Here is a 15,467-nt window from a genome sequence, read left to right on the forward strand (position 1 = left end):
CGGGGAGGAAATTGACGAAAAAAAGAAGTTTGTATCCTTCATTTTCTTAAAAAGAAAAGGATAAGGTGTAAATCAAAAATTAGGTACAAGTTTATGGGGTAAATCACTAGTATACCCTTTAATGTAATAGACACAGTAAAACTTTGTAACTTATGTACTGTTAACAATTAGTTGTTTTAAATTATTGAAATGTATTAAAAGTTATTATTAATATTTTGGTAACAAAAAGAAATACCAGCACCGTGTGGACCAGGCTCTACCCAACCCTGAGGATGGGCTGTGTGAGGCCCAGGCCTATGTGAATATTAGTCCGTAGTTGGGCCGGCTCTAAAACAGGAAGAAAGGAAAGAAGGCAGTTTGGCGAAAGAGCGAGCGAGCCAAGGGAGTAAGTAACTGTTTGGAGACATAGGCGGGGGATAAACAAGAGTAAACAGGGTGGTTAGGGTAGTTTTGGAGGATTGCGGGTTGCGGTGGTATATATATCAAGAGACAATCCCAGTGTGCGAATTAGGGCGTAAAAGAAAATACGAAGCCGTAGAAGAGGGCTCTTTTTTTGTGTGGAGCGCTACTTATCCTTTTTTGAACACCCACCCACGGTATGTATGTATCCCTGAATCATTCAGATCCAACCATACCTCTATCCCCCCTCCCTCTCTTTCCCTCGTCGTCTCTTCTCTCGATTTTTGCTTCACCGCCTGCTTTTTGTTTCCTTTTCTGTAATTATTTTCCCTCCGTTTTCTCGAGCTTTTTTCAATATTTGTTTTCTTCTTTCTCGTGTTGTGTTTTTCTCTTTGGAAATCGGTTCAGCAGTGAGTTTGCAGTTCGTTCTTCTTCCTTTCGTTTTTGTTTTCCGTGGATTTTATATTGCATGATGTATGTATGCCTGCTTTCCGTCTCTATTTTTTGTTTTTGACTAAAATAATTTTGCTGTTTTTAAAAGCTGCAGCGCGGAAAAAAGATGGATCGGTACCAGAGAGTGGAGAAGCCAAGAGTGGAGACGCCAATTGATGAGAACGAGATTAGGATTACCAGCCAGGGAAGGATGCGCAACTACATTACTTACGCCATGACCCTGCTTCAGGTCTGTCTCCCCTTACTATTGCCTTCTATTTTTCATTTTTGCTTCGATTTTCACATTATATGCGAGCTTTGAGATGTATGAAATTGTTATCACACATCAAATTGGATTAAAGAAGAAGAATGATGATTTGTTGGGGATTCTGGGGCAGCGAAATTAAATTCTGTTGTTAATTTTCTACCTTGTGGGATATGCAACAAATTATTGTATTATATACTGTTTATGCAAGTTGAGAATGCTTAGTGGCTTATGTTATGTTAGACCTCTGTTATTTGATATGATATCTTAGCTTTTTCCTTATCCTCCTATGCCACGCCTTGCAGGAAAAAGGATCGGACGAAATTGTATTCAAGGCTATGGGGAGAGCTATCAACAAGACTGTAACAATCGTGGAGTTAATTAAGGTTACATGTCTCATTTTGTATCATTATACTGGTTATCAGACGTTTCAATTTGTAGATTATACTGATGAGATATTAATGTTACTTGTTTTCAGAGAAGAATTGTTGGTCTTCATCAGAACACTACAATTGGATCTACCGACATAACTGATATATATGAACCCCTTGAGGAAGGCCTCAACACGTAAGAGTATTTAAAACTTGTTTTGAACAACACCGATTCATTTGCAGTATCTCATGAGGGGTAGTAGTTTTGGGCCTTGTCCCTTATGTGTGCTTTTATGCCTCATTTTGTCCCTTTTTTTTGCCACAGCTTGGAGTCAACAAGGCATGTGTCGATGATTGTGGTAACACTGTCCAAGAAGGAAATAAATACATCTTCTATCGGGTGAGTTTATACTAGTTACCTCTTTCTTGTTAGGAATAGAACCTAAGGTTGGACTGGAGCTGTGCTATCTTAAGTAAAATATCTCCTGCTGACCATAGTTGGCTTTATGGAACTCTATCACTTGAAATTGTGTAGGATCTCTTGTAAGTCTACCCAATTTACAATGGTTCTTGGTATTGAGGACTGCTTGTTTCACACGTTAAGATTTGTTTCATGGTTTGAGTATGGATGATTAACTTTGTTTTGCCTATACTTTTAGCTGTTTGCAAGAACTATAAAGTTGAAGTACTCTCTGAATTGTTGTTATATGTTGATGCGGTCTGAAATTACGTAGGCTTTTACATAAAAATTTATTTTTATATTTTATATTTTCTTATTGGTCATTGCCATTTTCTTAAGAGATATGTTAACATTTGGAAGTACTGCTACCATCAGGTACCAGTCACCTTTACCTGCTGAGCTCGTGAAGGCATCGACAGAGATTGATTATGAAGGAGGTAGTGCCAATTTATGAGCCATGTTCATTTGTTTGCTTATTAATTTTATTTTCTTCATGTTGTTATTTTACATTTGTAAAACCTTTCTGTTATCTTCAGGGGGCTCACCAAATGGTCGTGGCCGTGGACGTGGACGTGGCAGAGGAAGGGGAAGGTTTAGAGGTAGTCACTGATGTGATTTGTTAATGTTTTCTACTCTTCAGTTACCTTTTGCTAAATATTTTCTGGTTTAGATTCTACTGGCTGTATAATGTTTCTTTGCCAACTTATGCCCTGTAGCCCTTAAAAGTGGTGTGGGATTGTTGCATTAGTTTCTATAGATGATGGAGTAAATGTGGTTTGATTAGAACATTGTGATGTTTTAAGGTGGCATGATAGGGGGACAGTATGATAGCCTGAATGGGAGTTGGTTTTGGCTATAAAACAGGACTTTTGTGATAAATTTGGTTTGATACGGTAATTAATATGTCCGTAATTGCAGGAAATGGCTTTGTGTCAGCTGAATTTGATGATGGAGGTTACGACCGCAGTCGCGGTAACTTCAGGGGTAGGGGCCGTGGGAGAGGACGTGGTTTCCGAGGCCGTGGAAGGGGAGGGTACAACGGGCCCCAGTTTGATGGACAACAAGATGGAGAGTACAATGAAGAAGCACCTGCTCAAGGTGGCCATGGTATGTCTCATGAATTTTCCTTGTATCTAAGCATAAGAGAGTGGTACTGTGTGCATACACATGGAATCTTTTTCTTGATAGACTATCATTGGCAGCTGTATTTAGCCAATTGGATATGTCTATGAATTCCTTCTGATTTCAATATGTGATGGGAATTGCTGTGCAGGACGTGGCCGTGGAAGGGGGGGATATCGTGGAAGGGGCCGTGGCTATAGGTCTAATGGGCCGATCCAGGCAGCTGCTTGAGGTGCAATATGGGTGTCACTGAACATCATGCAAATGGCCATTGTTGTGCCTTGTCAACCTATGTTTACTATCTATCCTTTCTTTCCATGTTTATTTATCTCTGCGGTATGGCAAACTACTAATATTAACTGTAAGGCATGATCACTGTAGATTTAGTTTAGAGTCCTATGAGGTAATCCCCCCGTTTTGTCATGTAGTTTAGGTGAGATGTTTGAACGGTTGTAATTTTCCATCTGGATTCATCAGCGTATTCTTTTATTTTTGTTGGGAAATTATTTTGTGTCGAAGTTTTTTTTTTGTTTTTTTCTTTCCTTCCTTTTTGGCTTTGCGAGAACAACATAGTTTATGGCGTGTGGTCCATTTAATTGCGTGCCTAGCTATCTTTCCCAAACTCCCTGGTCTGTTTACGTACCTTTTACTTCTCTTTCTAGTTCCCCCTACTACGCTTAGAGCACCTCCACCCCAAAGGGCAATGCAAGGATAAGGGTGATTACTATTCATTTTAATTTATTTTCCATTTTTATACTTAAACCATTAATTTTGATAAGTTTTTCAAATAAGATTTTCGGTTGCCACGTGTCACTATTTATTATAAAATTCTCACCAAAAATTTCAGATAACATTTTTAGATAAAATTTTCGAATTAAATTTCTGGATAAGATTTTCGGTTGCCGCGTGTTCATATTTATTATAAAATTCACATCTCACTCATCATACAATTGAAATACCTACTCAACTCATTATACAATTGAAATACTTCCGGTCCTCATAGTCCGACAAAATCAAGTATAAGGATGACTCAATCATTGGCATAGGGTTCCACCGGATCACGACGTGGGGGAGTATTTTCTTTCGGAGGACGTACTAGTGTCATTATTTCCGACACGGAACGCACCATTGGAACATCACGGGCATTGTTCACTTGAGGAGCCATGTGTAATGGTTTTCCTCTTTTTTGTTTTGCCTTGAATAATCTATTAAAAAAATGAAATTGGAAATGCAAGAAATATTTTATTGAAAAAAAAGACATTAAATTGAATAAAACAACTATTTTTTTTGTTTTTTTTTACCTCGTTGCCAAGATTTTGACATTTTTGAACCTTTGTCCACGACCCTCTGGCTTCGATGGAAGAGGCCATTTGTATTTTTTGCACAAATGGAATTTTGTAGTAGAAAATTTGGTGTAGAAAGTGAAAAATATTAGAAGGAGATGAATTTGTATGAAGATTTAGTGTCGAAAATGAATAATATTGGTAAGCAGCCGCCGACGTCACACTAATGTAAACAGTCTTTGGGTAACATCCCAGTCAATTTTTGCCCATGGGCTTGCCAGGGCTGGTGGGTCCTACCGCTTGCTTGGGCTGGACCTTGCGCAATGGAGGAGGGTTTGGGGCTTGGGGCTGCTATTTGCCTAGGTTGGGTGCTTGTGCTGGAGGTGGCCTTATTGTCCCCCGCATTTTTAACAAAAGACGGGTTACGCTATGGTGTTTGTGCCTGACTTTACAATTAATTTTTACCCATAAATAAAGTACTAATTAGTAATTAGGACTTAGTAAGATATGACAATGATATACATTAAGATAAGTGACTGAAAAAAACTTAGCTATAACTGGATCATTTCTCAACCAAGTCTTTTCTCACCAACCAAGTCTTGCAATTTGGGGCTCTGTATTTCATATTTGATTTGCTCAGATGTATGACTGTTACGTTGAAATATATTTGGTCTTTTAGAGCTATTAGTGGATATACAAGTTGTGCAATGTCGTTGATGTATCTTATATCTTGATAAACCCTTTGAGGTTACTGTGCATCCATCTTTGTATTAATCCTTTATGGATATTTGGTATTTGTGCCCAATAATTGAATACAATTATCGCTAATTGGAAAGAGAAAAAAAACACTTTCAAAATTTCATTTTGCAAGTAAATACAATATAATTATAATTAGACTTTTTATCACAAATGGTCTTTGACGTTTACGAAATTATCATGAATGGTCCTTGAGGTTTTTTTGTGACACTAATAGTCCTTAACGTTTGGACTTTTTATCACAAATGGTCCCTGCTGTTAGAAATTCTGTTAAGTGCATAATGTGTAAGATAAGTGGAGCTCACATGTCCCATCACATCGTGACATGTGGATTAAATAAATAAAAAAATATTTTTTTTTTGATGAAAATCCATTAAAAAACCATTTAGCCACTCTCTCTCTCTCTCTCCAACTTGTATTCATTTTTGGTATAACAGTTTCTTTGGACTGGAGATGATCCACATAAAAAATTCTTACCTCTATGAAATGTTTTTGTCATCTTTGGACAGGTAGGCAATCACCAATGGAGAATAGGTATGGTCTAATAAGGCAGGGCAGTGGAGTTTGGAGGGCCTTGAGAGATGGAGACTTTGAGGAAGAGGATGTTTGGGAGGTTCTAAAAGATAGGAATAGTTCTAGCAACAAAGGATGTTTAAGGGAGAGGGAGAGCAGAAGGGGAGAGAGAATATAGGGCGAGGGCAGAGGGAAAGAGAGAGAGAGGCTAGAGGGAGGAGAGAGAGGACATCAGGAGAGAGAGATTGAGTATAGAGAGGGGATGGGAAGTTGCACAAAAACATGGATTTTTATTATTAAAAAATATTTTTTTATTTATTTAATCCACATGTCATAATGTGATTGGACATGTGAGCTCCACTTATCTTCCACATCAGACACTTAACAGAATTTTTGACGGCAGAGACCATTTGTGATAAAAAGTCCAAACGTTAAGGACTATTAGTGTCACAAAAAAACCTCAAGGACCATTCGTGATAATTTCGTAAACGTCAAGGACCATTTGTGATAAAAAGCCTTATAATTATAATTGTAATGTTATTGGAAGGTCTTGGAATGGTTGGTTGAATTGAAAATTTTGGGTTTTGCCATCACAATCAAAAGCCCAGATAGCGAGTATGCATTAAAAATAGGTGCAAGCTGCTCCGCTGTTTTTCTTTGAGTGCTGCTAAATGAACCCTAAAATTAACTGAGTACACCCTACTATCAAACTATTTATTGAATTACTAATTTATCCTAATATAAAATGACCAAAATGGATATATTGAATTATGAAACAAATTATTTTAATAAGTACACCCTACGCAATATATTCAACCCTAATCAAACGCAAGCAAATGCTATGAAGTTGTTTGTTTGATACAGATCTTGGTCATTGGTGGTAGATAACACTCTAGCGGATACATGCTCCATGGAGTCCACTCTGATAGGTTCTTTAAGGGGTTGTGGATGATTCATACGAGGAGGAAAAATAAATAAATAATTTATTGGATGAAAGTTGAGCCCTTCAAACTTAGAACATTCTCTTGGTTTCTTTTTTCTTTTTTTCTATTTATTATTTGGTTCTGGAACTACAAAAAGGAAGAAGGAAGAGTAATTAAAAATAGAGACTTACGGAACAGATTTAGACGACCAGTATGAGCATTGAATGGCTATGTAGAAATTTCAAAGGGTAGTAGGTTAATTTTAAATTCATCCAGTAATAACTAGAGATCGGAAAACAAATCCAAAACAACTTACAATGGTTGTAATATCTTCAATAAAATCATCTCCAGCTGCAGAGGAGGCATTAGGTTTGGTGTTGTGTGATAGAGTGTATAGGGGTATTTTTGGTGATTAAATAGGGTGTGCTTGGTTAATTTTATATTTTGATTTAAATATTAGGGTGTACTTAGATTATAGGGTGTACTCAGTTAATTTTAGGGTTCGTTTAGCAGCACTCTTTTCTTTTTGGGGTTCTTTTATTTAGTGATATTTAATTTTGGTTCCTCTCAAGTGAAGACTGAAATATGACTTGAAGAGAAAGAAAACTTAATAGAAAAGAGTGAGTGCGACAAAGAAAAGCAGCAGACGCAGAAGCAGCGAATTCTGGTTGGTAGATGTTAGTGAGGAAAGAAGATGACTCAGGACGTGGAGATGAAAGATGAGGAAGCTCTTCCTCAAGCCCCTTTACCTTCCAATTCAGCATCCATTTTGCAGCGTGAGCACCAAACTCTGAGTCTGAATCTCAATCTTAGATTTTGTTCCAAATTTTAGGGTTTCGATTGCTCATTTATCTACTTGTTTATTTATTTATTTACATTTCTATGTGAATTTGTGAATTTGCGTCTGGCTTTACACCAAAGATTTGAAGGAGGGGGCATCGTTTATTGAGGCCGCTTCCTACACCAAAGAGGTTCGCAGAATAGCTCGTGCTGTTCGCCTTACGATTCAGCTGAGGCGCAAGCTCACGGCCCCCTTGCTCTCTGCATTTCTCGATTACGCTCTTCTTCCTGGTTCCGAAGCTCACGCACGATTGTCTGCCTACATTCCTAAGGTGTATAAATGAATAATCAAATAATATTGCCTTTTACTTTAATTTCAATCACTTCTCTTGTTTGAATTTGTGAAAATTGTTTTGTTACATCGCATACACCTTCACATTCACATCTATTTGTGTAGGACGATAGGCATGGCATGGAAGTTGATAATGATGATGCCGCAACTTCTGCTGTTCAAGCTCCGGCAAAGCACATATTGCCTGAGCTTGAGATCTACTGTTACTTGCTTGTTATACTTTTTCTGATTGATCAGAAAAGATACGATGAGGTTGAGTCCATCACTCTGCTTTGCTTTGTTTTTTTTTGGTCCCAGTTTTGTAAATTTTCTTTTCTTTTTCCTCGGTCCTTTTTTTTAGGCTAAAGCCTGTTCCTCAGCTAGTATTGCTCGACTTAAGAATTTCAATAGAAGAACCGTTGATGTTCTAGCATCCAGATTGTACTTCTATTACTCATATAGCTATGAGCTTACTGGAAATCTTGCTGAAATTCGAGGGTAAGCTATTAATTAACCCAATATGTCTCTTTTTTATTGCAACCTTTTACTGCTATCTTTCCCTGTCTCCTCCCTCTCTCTATATATGTGTTCATGTGCATTGTCTATGTATTTCTTAGGCAGATGCTTGTTTACGTTTAAACATATGGCATGAGAGGACACCCGAGGAAATTGGTAGCTGAATCGTATCTGCTTTAATCTCTTTGCACTCTGTTTTTCAGCAATCTCCTTGCCTTGCATCGCATTGCCACATTGCGTCATGATGAGTTGGGTCAGGTGAGTGTCCAAACTGTATTCAAGGTTGTTTTGTCTTTGGATGTCAAAGCTCAAAGCTGTATGATAATGTTATGCAGGAAACACTTCTCAACCTGTTACTCCGAAATTATCTCCATTACAACCTATATGACCAGGCAGAGAAGCTAAGGTCCAAGGCACCGCGATTTGAAGCACATTCAAATCAGCAGGTATGTCAATCTCTCTGCAAATGATATTAAAGATAGTGTGTCTGGAGTTGGCCATTTCTTTTCCATTAGAGCTTTGTGTTCCTTTTGAACTTGCAGCTGTACGTATAAGCTTGCTGTTGTCCTCGAAATTTTCCCTCCACTTCTTGTGGTTCCTATGGCTTGTTTTGGTTATATTTTTTCAAGACTCAACAGTTAAGTCCTACATTGCTACAGTTTACTGGTGCTATGTCCTCTATGGTGTGCATTAGTTGTTTGTTTTCTTTTTAATTTCACCAGTCTGTTACCCGAAGTGAGCACTGTTTTTACAGTGACTGGATTCTGAATTTCTGAGTCAGACTCAACTATCAGGTCCTACATTTCACCGGCTTCCCAATGCTATGTGCCATATTGTATGCTTTTATATTTCTAGAATGTTCAATATAGCCATCACCATTTGTTTTGTGATTACTTTCATTCCACTGATACCTGAAGTGGGTATTGTTTTTAGACTGACTAAATTGCGAATTTCTGAGTCCAATTGTTTTACATGCAGTTCTGTCGTTATCTCTTCTACCTTGGAAAGATTCGGACAATTCAATTGGAGTATACAGATGCAAAAGAGTCTCTCTTGCAGGCTGCTAGGAAAGCCCCTTTTGCAGCTCAAGGTTTCCGAATTCAATGTAACAAATGGGCTGTCTTGGTCCGTTTGCTTCTAGGTGAAATACCAGAGAGGATCATCTTTATGCAGAGAGGAATGGAAAAAGCTTTGAGGCCTTACTTTGAACTTACAAATGTGAGTCCATAATGTCGGAGAATTGTTCCTCTGGACTTTTCAACATCTTGCCTAATTAATAACTGATTTATGCTGATTTTCTCTTGTTTAAATTGGTGACATTTCAGGCTGTTCGGATTGGTGATTTAGCACTATTCAGAAATGTTGCAGAAAAGTTTGCTGCCACATTCAGCAAGGACCAAACCCACAATTTAATTGTTCGGTTGCGACATAATGTCATCAGGACTGGATTACGGAATATTAGCATCTCTTATTCCCGCATCTCGCTTGCTGATGTTGCTGAGAAGTTAAGATTGATTTCTACAAACCCTATAGCAGATGCTGAAAGCATCGTGGCCAAGGCTATCCGCGATGGCGCCATTGAGGCCTCATTGGATCATGCAAATGGGTGGATGGTATCAAAGGAGACTGGAGATATTTACTCTACTAATGAGCCTCAAGCTGCTTTCAACTCCAGGATTGCCTTTTGTCTTAACATGCACAATGAAGCAGTTCGGGCCTTACGGTTTCCTCCAAATCCTCACAAGGAGAAAGAAAGTGCTGAGAGGAGAGAGCGGCAGCAACAAGAGCAAGAGCTTGCCAACCATATTACAGAGGATGACGACGATGATTTTTAATGCAAACTGTGCTTCTCTTTGAATTTTTCCTGTGTCTCCTTTTAATGCCTCTCCAGTCCAGTACTTAAATTTCCATCACGAGCTACTGCATACTTAAATGGTGGAATTCTTATTGCTGGTCTGATAAGTACTCCATTATTTTGGTTATATTTCCTGTTAAACTGGTGAAGAGATCAGTGTACTTGTTTCGTTTGTGGATTCTGTATATCGATAGTGATTTGTTGTTTTCGTTAGAGTTCTCATCGCACCTATATTCTCAAATGCTATCATTTACTATGTTAAATTTGAGGCTATGCACTATTGGTTTTGTCAAATGTTATATCATTTGTTCGTTGTGTATCATTTAGCCTTTGATGGGAACCACAAATTGCGAAATCTTAAACACCAAGAGATGCCCCACATTGCTCAGCGTCTTAGTCTCTAGTGTGAACATGGTATATGTAGAGTTGATCAGTTCATAGCCTGAGTTGGGTTATCGTCATGTGCAAGAATTGACTTCAATCATTTAAGCACCAACTTGAACTCGTATCCATCTTTTCACTCAAACTACCTTTCATTTGTTATCTATATAATGTCCTTTGTATTCCGTACAAACGCCTGAGATTGCGCGAAGAAACTTTATGGTTTCTTTCTTGTGGTGTTGGTGGACTTTCATATGATTGTCAATTCTCTCTTCCTATATTTCTCGAAGCGGTGATTAATAATTGGCCAATTGGCTGTGCCCCTTAATAAATTATTTCAAGTCGATGGAGTCTCTGTCACAATGCTTGACGGTGCAACATCACATGGCAACTGCATGTAACGAAAATAGATGTACTGGAATATAATCACACACAACAAATTCATTTCCAAAAAAAAAAAGAAAGATAAATAAATGATCATCATTTGCTACTATGGGCGATCAGGTTTATAGAATATATATATATATATGCTAGGAAATTTGAGAATTTGAGGCCTCTGGTGCTGGTGATGAGGCATGAGGCATGAGGCATGAGTCAGTAAATATATAGGATGATGCAAATCGACGGTGGGGAAGGGGATGCTTTGAACGTACCCAAATTCTTTATATTAGAAATCAGAATGTATATCTAATGTCTAATAATGTGAAAAAGGTCTCATCATGTGCATAACACATGAAGAATAATGGCAATGTCTGTATCATTTAAGGTCAAGGAAGTAGCATGTGAAGTTGTGTGATACGACCCTGAAATAAATATTCTCATCTTACAAAAATATTAAATATGTCATTTTATCTTCAAATACCAACAACCTGCACCTTTGAAGTGAAATCCTCTATATTAAAAATAAATAAAAAAAGGAGACAATTTAGATTTCTGGATTTTGATATATTCACGGCTCTTCTGCTGGGGAAGAGCATGTGGATGTGGGAGAGAACGTGGGAATAATTGACTGAGGAGGCTCAGAAGCATTCAGACTTTTGCAGAGATAATTCAATTTAAATGAATAATACAGAAAACTGAATCATTTACGTTGAATCCGGCTGCAGAGGTCCCATGTGAGGTTGTTGCATATTACTCAGTCCATCCATCCATCCATCCATCCATCATCCATCTGCCCCCTCCCCTTATTTAAACTACCATTCTTTGCTTGGAAATCCCAATCAACGTAAATACAGTACCAAATCCTATCAGCTCTCTCTCTCTCTCTCATTTGTGCGTGTGCGTTGGGCAATTGAGCTTTTAGCTAAGCAAGAATAATGGCCAAACTCGTTTTTGCATTAGCAATCTTGCTTGGATCATTATGCAGTCTCTTCACATATGTTTCTGCATTTACTGCATCTGGTTGGACTAAAGGTCATGCCACATTTTATGGAGGAAGTGATGCCTCAGGAACTATGGGTAATTACAAGTAGCTCTTTCAATCTTTCTTATCCTGCCATCCAACTCTTAATCTATCCTAATTCTAACTAGGCGCTTTGTCTCTACCCTTTAAATTGCTAGATTTTGTATTTTGTTTCGAAATAATTATAAGTTTTATAACATTGAGTACTTCGCTTGTGCACTGCAGGGGGAGCTTGTGGGTACGGTAACCTGTATTCGACAGGGTATGGGACTAGGACCGCTGCTTTAAGTACCGCCTTGTTCAACGACGGGGCTTCATGTGGGCAATGCTATAAGATCATATGCGATTATAAAACAGATCCTAGATGGTGCAATAAAGGAGTGTCCGTGACAATCACTGCAACAAACTTTTGTCCTCCTAATTATGATCTTCCAAGCAACAATGGAGGATGGTGCAACCCACCCCTTCAGCACTTTGACATGGCTCAGCCTGCTTGGGAAAAGATTGGGATTTACAGAGGTGGCATCGTCCCCGTCTTGTTCCAAAGGTAGTTACTATATTTAATTAAAGTTTCATCTAATTAATTTCAAAATAGCACTGTTTTGCTATCCCAACATATCTCATTCCGTCAAGCGCATATTGATGGAATTTTGGATTCATGTGTGCGTGCAGGGTTCCATGCAAGAAGCATGGGGGTGTGAGGTTCACAATAAATGGGAGGGACTACTTTGAGCTTGTTCTGATCAGCAATGTAGGAGGAGCTGGATCTATTAAGTCTGCATACATCAAAGGTTCAAAAACTGGTTGGATGGCAATGTCAAGGAATTGGGGAGCAAACTGGCAGTCCAATGCCTACCTCAATGGCCAATCTATGTCCTTCAGAATCACCACCACGGATGGAGAAACTCAACTCTTTCAGAACATTGTGCCTTCCAGTTGGAGCTTCGGCCAAACTTTCTCCAGCGCAGTGCAATTCTCATAAGCTAAGCTAATTAAATTAAGTGGCTTTACGGTTCTGGGTTAACGGCAGAGGCGTGCTTATATTATACTTTCTTTTTTGTTATAATTAAAAGAGGCAGCCCGCCACATTTTTTGGATTATCAAATCAGGTGGTGGTTTAGGGCATTATAAATCTGGCCCGACGATTGTGAATTTGTGATGGGGGACCAAAACCCATGAACTGATCAAAGCTATTATTCCAAGCATTTTGATCCAACCACATCTATATATATATATATCAATCTGTACAATAAGAAGCGCGCCGAAGATGCAGCTTCCTTCAACATTCAACTTGTAGAAATATTTACCGTTCACTACAATTTATATAGGTTTTATTTATTTATTCTTGTAATATGAATCCTTTTGTTATTGTAATATCTTTTTTGAAATCAAAATGCCTTTGGGCTTCTAAACCACACAAATTGATTGGGCCTTCGGTTCAGAAGCCTCTCGTTTTCAGAATGGACATCTAACAACGAACACGACAACAAGAATCTCGTTTTCAGAGTACGACAGGTCGCATCCAAGTTCCAAGGGCCACACCACATGTGTTCAGAGTCTAAAAGTTCTTGAAACAACAACAAAAATTGTCAAGTAATAGATAAAATAGTTCTGAGTCCGACCAAAAAAAAAAAGTAATTTTATTGAAAGAAGATTTAACTAACCGACAGAGTAATTTGTTCTTTTCAAAAGTAGAAACAGAAAATCCTTGATTTCGAAAGTACGTACAAAAAAATAATATTGAAACTATAATTATATTACAGTACTTACGTTGTTTGAAGAAAAGTTGGTTGATGAAGCAATTGCTAGCTAGCTCTTTAGTATATATATATATATATATATAGTTTCATTTCATGGAATATGTATCATTGATTTGCGTAACATCTTTGACTAGTTCACAATCACAAGCATATGATGATCGATACGACGTCATTGGCTCATTATAATAATTGATTAGGTAGTGGCCACTATTTCTTCAAGGACAAGCCTTCTGGATCTGTTAATGGTGAGCAAGCACAAGTAGATGTGTTCTTCAAGCTCCTCTAATTGGTCCACAAACCCAGACTCAGTGGCATGAAATTCCCTCACAACCTCCTTGAATATTTCACAGTTCCCCGAGGATCCGTTGACATTTTTCACATTCCTGGCAGCAGAGACACACATACCCGCAATAGCTTTGCTGTGCTCCACCTCGTCATGTAACCTCCTCACCATCCGACTCATGGTGTCAAAATCGTTGATCAAAATATAAACCCCTTTTGCCGCCACATCGAGTTGCTCTAAATGGCTATCTGGAAATCTTGCTTCCAACCAATCCTGCGCCGACTCCATTTTCTTGGCGCACATACCCAACGAGCAAGCCATCAGTGCTGGCGCCACCACAATCCCAATCATGCTGTGGATTGCAAACACAAGCAAGGCAATCAAAAGTGCACTGTGTGACACCACCAGACCAATCCCTCCAACTTTCTTGCAAATTCTGTTACGCTTTGCGGTCCGTTGCACCTTTTTGTGCTTTAAAGTTAACCTATTGAACAACGCCAAGTGGCTATCATGAATATCACGGAACTGCACGGGGCTGATAATTGACAAGGGATTCTTCTTGACAAGGGCAAATGTGGTAAGATCGACAAAAATAGCTTCCCGTTGTTCATCATCATCTTCGTTGTTGTTATTATTATCATTAGCATGATTATGTGTTTGTGCTTGTTCAAGTAGAAGTACCCTTTGGCTTAGTTTTAGGATGAGCTTCTTGATTTTTCGGTACTCAGAACGTGTTTGATGGAGGGTGCGGATGAGCAAGTCACAGATATGGCAGGCGTCTAAGCTGGCTTCAAAGTAGTCAGCGAGAAGATGATGGAGATTTAAGCCCTCCTCACTAATTATGTCCTTTAAAATATCCTGCCGCGGTTCAAGCAAATATTCTGAACGATCCATGTACGAATTAGGAGGAAGAGACGAGGAAGAAGTAGTAGAAGTGCTTGGCAGCTGTCCATGAACTCTATCCCACATTTCTACGTACGACTTTGTTCTGAAAACTTGCAAGTATTCTTCGTTCACGCTTAGCTTGTTAGAGAAGCTATTGCCACCGACACGGTCTCCTTTCCCTCCGGATGATCTGCACCCTGGAATTAAAGTATACATAGTGTGATCAGAACATATAACAAATTAAAAATAATATAAAACTGTGAAATTAATTAGAGATAGAGATGCATGATCAGAACTGACCTGCTTTGGAAAACGCAGATCTCAACTTGGTGCGCAAAATTTTCTTCATCTTAGACATGATGACAATAAGAGCGGATGGGATGAGTAGAAGGAAACTCACAGATCGATGGAAGGTGTTGTTTTATATGTATATATAGTCTTAGAGGAGTTTGCGGCTGCTTCTTGTTGTTTATGATCTCAAGAGTCAAAACGGTTTAAAAGGAAAGACGAAATGGGAGCATATGATGGCGTATATTATATACAGAGAGAGTTTGGTTGCCGCAAGAGAAGATATCGATGCGGACGAAACCGATATCTAATTCTAACTTTAAGCCCGCCCAGTTGGCAGTTATAGGCTAAGCACCGCCTCAATGACGTGATGGCTTTTGTGACACGTTAGACTGCCTCACACGCTGTGCTCTCTCTTTCTATACGTGTAAGGATTTCAAGGTCCGATGTTTTTAGAGACAC

At 38.6% G+C, this 15,467-nt stretch overlaps 4 protein-coding genes across 6 annotated transcripts; 3 read left to right on the top strand and 1 right to left on the bottom strand.

Moving 5' to 3' along the window:
- The first annotated feature begins 434 nt into the window (after nucleotides 1-434).
- LOC110768214 (Alba DNA/RNA-binding protein) lies at nucleotides 435-3,552 on the top strand. Of its 3 annotated transcripts, none has more exons than XM_021971919.2 (9): nucleotides 435-596; nucleotides 941-1,081; nucleotides 1,402-1,482; nucleotides 1,575-1,663; nucleotides 1,793-1,867; nucleotides 2,303-2,364; nucleotides 2,464-2,526; nucleotides 2,846-3,034; nucleotides 3,201-3,552. In XM_021971919.2, exons 2-9 carry the CDS (start codon nucleotides 959-961, stop codon nucleotides 3,278-3,280), a joined length of 762 nt encoding a protein of 253 aa, XP_021827611.2. In that variant the 5' UTR covers nucleotides 435-596; nucleotides 941-958; the 3' UTR covers nucleotides 3,281-3,552. The 3 variants fall into 3 exon arrangements, with proteins under 3 accessions (XP_021827611.2, XP_021827618.2, XP_021827625.2); XM_021971926.2 differs by having other exon boundaries at nucleotides 444-600; XM_021971933.2 differs by having other exon boundaries at nucleotides 445-596; nucleotides 947-1,081.
- A 3,511-nt stretch (nucleotides 3,553-7,063) lies between these two features.
- LOC110768247 (putative 26S proteasome non-ATPase regulatory subunit 3) lies at nucleotides 7,064-10,219 on the top strand. Its single transcript, XM_021971953.2, has 8 exons — nucleotides 7,064-7,300; nucleotides 7,446-7,636; nucleotides 7,762-7,908; nucleotides 7,997-8,133; nucleotides 8,355-8,409; nucleotides 8,487-8,597; nucleotides 9,130-9,369; nucleotides 9,477-10,219. Exons 1-8 carry the CDS (start codon nucleotides 7,219-7,221, stop codon nucleotides 9,984-9,986), a joined length of 1,473 nt encoding a protein of 490 aa, XP_021827645.1. The 5' UTR covers nucleotides 7,064-7,218; the 3' UTR covers nucleotides 9,987-10,219.
- Nucleotides 10,220-11,460: 1,241 nt separating this feature from the next.
- On the top strand, nucleotides 11,461-13,140 carry EXPA11 (expansin 11). The gene is made up of 3 exons (XM_021971792.2): nucleotides 11,461-11,845; nucleotides 12,015-12,336; nucleotides 12,462-13,140. Exons 1-3 carry the CDS (start codon nucleotides 11,704-11,706, stop codon nucleotides 12,769-12,771), a joined length of 774 nt encoding a protein of 257 aa, XP_021827484.1. The 5' UTR covers nucleotides 11,461-11,703; the 3' UTR covers nucleotides 12,772-13,140.
- Nucleotides 13,141-13,262: 122 nt separating this feature from the next.
- Nucleotides 13,263-15,295, bottom strand: LOC110768319 (transmembrane protein (DUF677)). The gene is made up of 2 exons (XM_021972034.2): nucleotides 15,018-15,295; nucleotides 13,263-14,914 (listed from the first exon to the last, which is right to left on the bottom strand). Exons 1-2 carry the CDS (start codon nucleotides 15,073-15,075, stop codon nucleotides 13,743-13,745), a joined length of 1,230 nt encoding a protein of 409 aa, XP_021827726.2. The 5' UTR covers nucleotides 15,076-15,295; the 3' UTR covers nucleotides 13,263-13,742.
- Between the last annotated feature and the right edge of the window lie 172 nt (nucleotides 15,296-15,467).

Source organism: Prunus avium, chromosome 1 (assembly GCF_965620075.1).
Source record: "Prunus avium chromosome 1, drPruAviu1.hap1.1, whole genome shotgun sequence".
In the NCBI taxonomy this organism is placed as follows: Eukaryota; Viridiplantae; Streptophyta; class Magnoliopsida; order Rosales; family Rosaceae; genus Prunus; species Prunus avium.

Excerpts from the sequence above, each read along its gene's own strand:
- LOC110768214 (XM_021971919.2), top strand. The coding sequence starts at position 959 with ATGGATCGGTACCAGAGAGTGGAGAAGCCAAGAGTGGAGACGCCAATT. Across the intron at positions 1,483-1,574 it reads CAATCGTGGAGTTAATTAAG|AGAAGAATTGTTGGTCTTCA; the intron begins GTTACATGTCTC and ends ACTTGTTTTCAG. Across the intron at positions 2,365-2,463 it reads AGAGATTGATTATGAAGGAG|GGGGCTCACCAAATGGTCGT; the intron begins GTAGTGCCAATT and ends TGTTATCTTCAG.
- LOC110768247 (XM_021971953.2), top strand. The coding sequence starts at position 7,219 with ATGACTCAGGACGTGGAGATGAAAGATGAGGAAGCTCTTCCTCAAGCC. Across the intron at positions 8,134-8,354 it reads AATCTTGCTGAAATTCGAGG|CAATCTCCTTGCCTTGCATC; the intron begins GTAAGCTATTAA and ends TCTGTTTTTCAG. Across the intron at positions 8,598-9,129 it reads AAGCACATTCAAATCAGCAG|TTCTGTCGTTATCTCTTCTA; the intron begins GTATGTCAATCT and ends TTTTACATGCAG.
- EXPA11 (XM_021971792.2), top strand. The coding sequence starts at position 11,704 with ATGGCCAAACTCGTTTTTGCATTAGCAATCTTGCTTGGATCATTATGC. Across the intron at positions 11,846-12,014 it reads TGATGCCTCAGGAACTATGG|GGGGAGCTTGTGGGTACGGT; the intron begins GTAATTACAAGT and ends TGTGCACTGCAG. Across the intron at positions 12,337-12,461 it reads GTCCCCGTCTTGTTCCAAAG|GGTTCCATGCAAGAAGCATG; the intron begins GTAGTTACTATA and ends GTGTGCGTGCAG.
- LOC110768319 (XM_021972034.2), bottom strand. The coding sequence starts at position 15,075 with ATGTCTAAGATGAAGAAAATTTTGCGCACCAAGTTGAGATCTGCGTTT. Across the intron at positions 14,915-15,017 it reads ATCTGCGTTTTCCAAAGCAG|GGTGCAGATCATCCGGAGGG; the intron begins GTCAGTTCTGAT and ends CTTTAATTCCAG.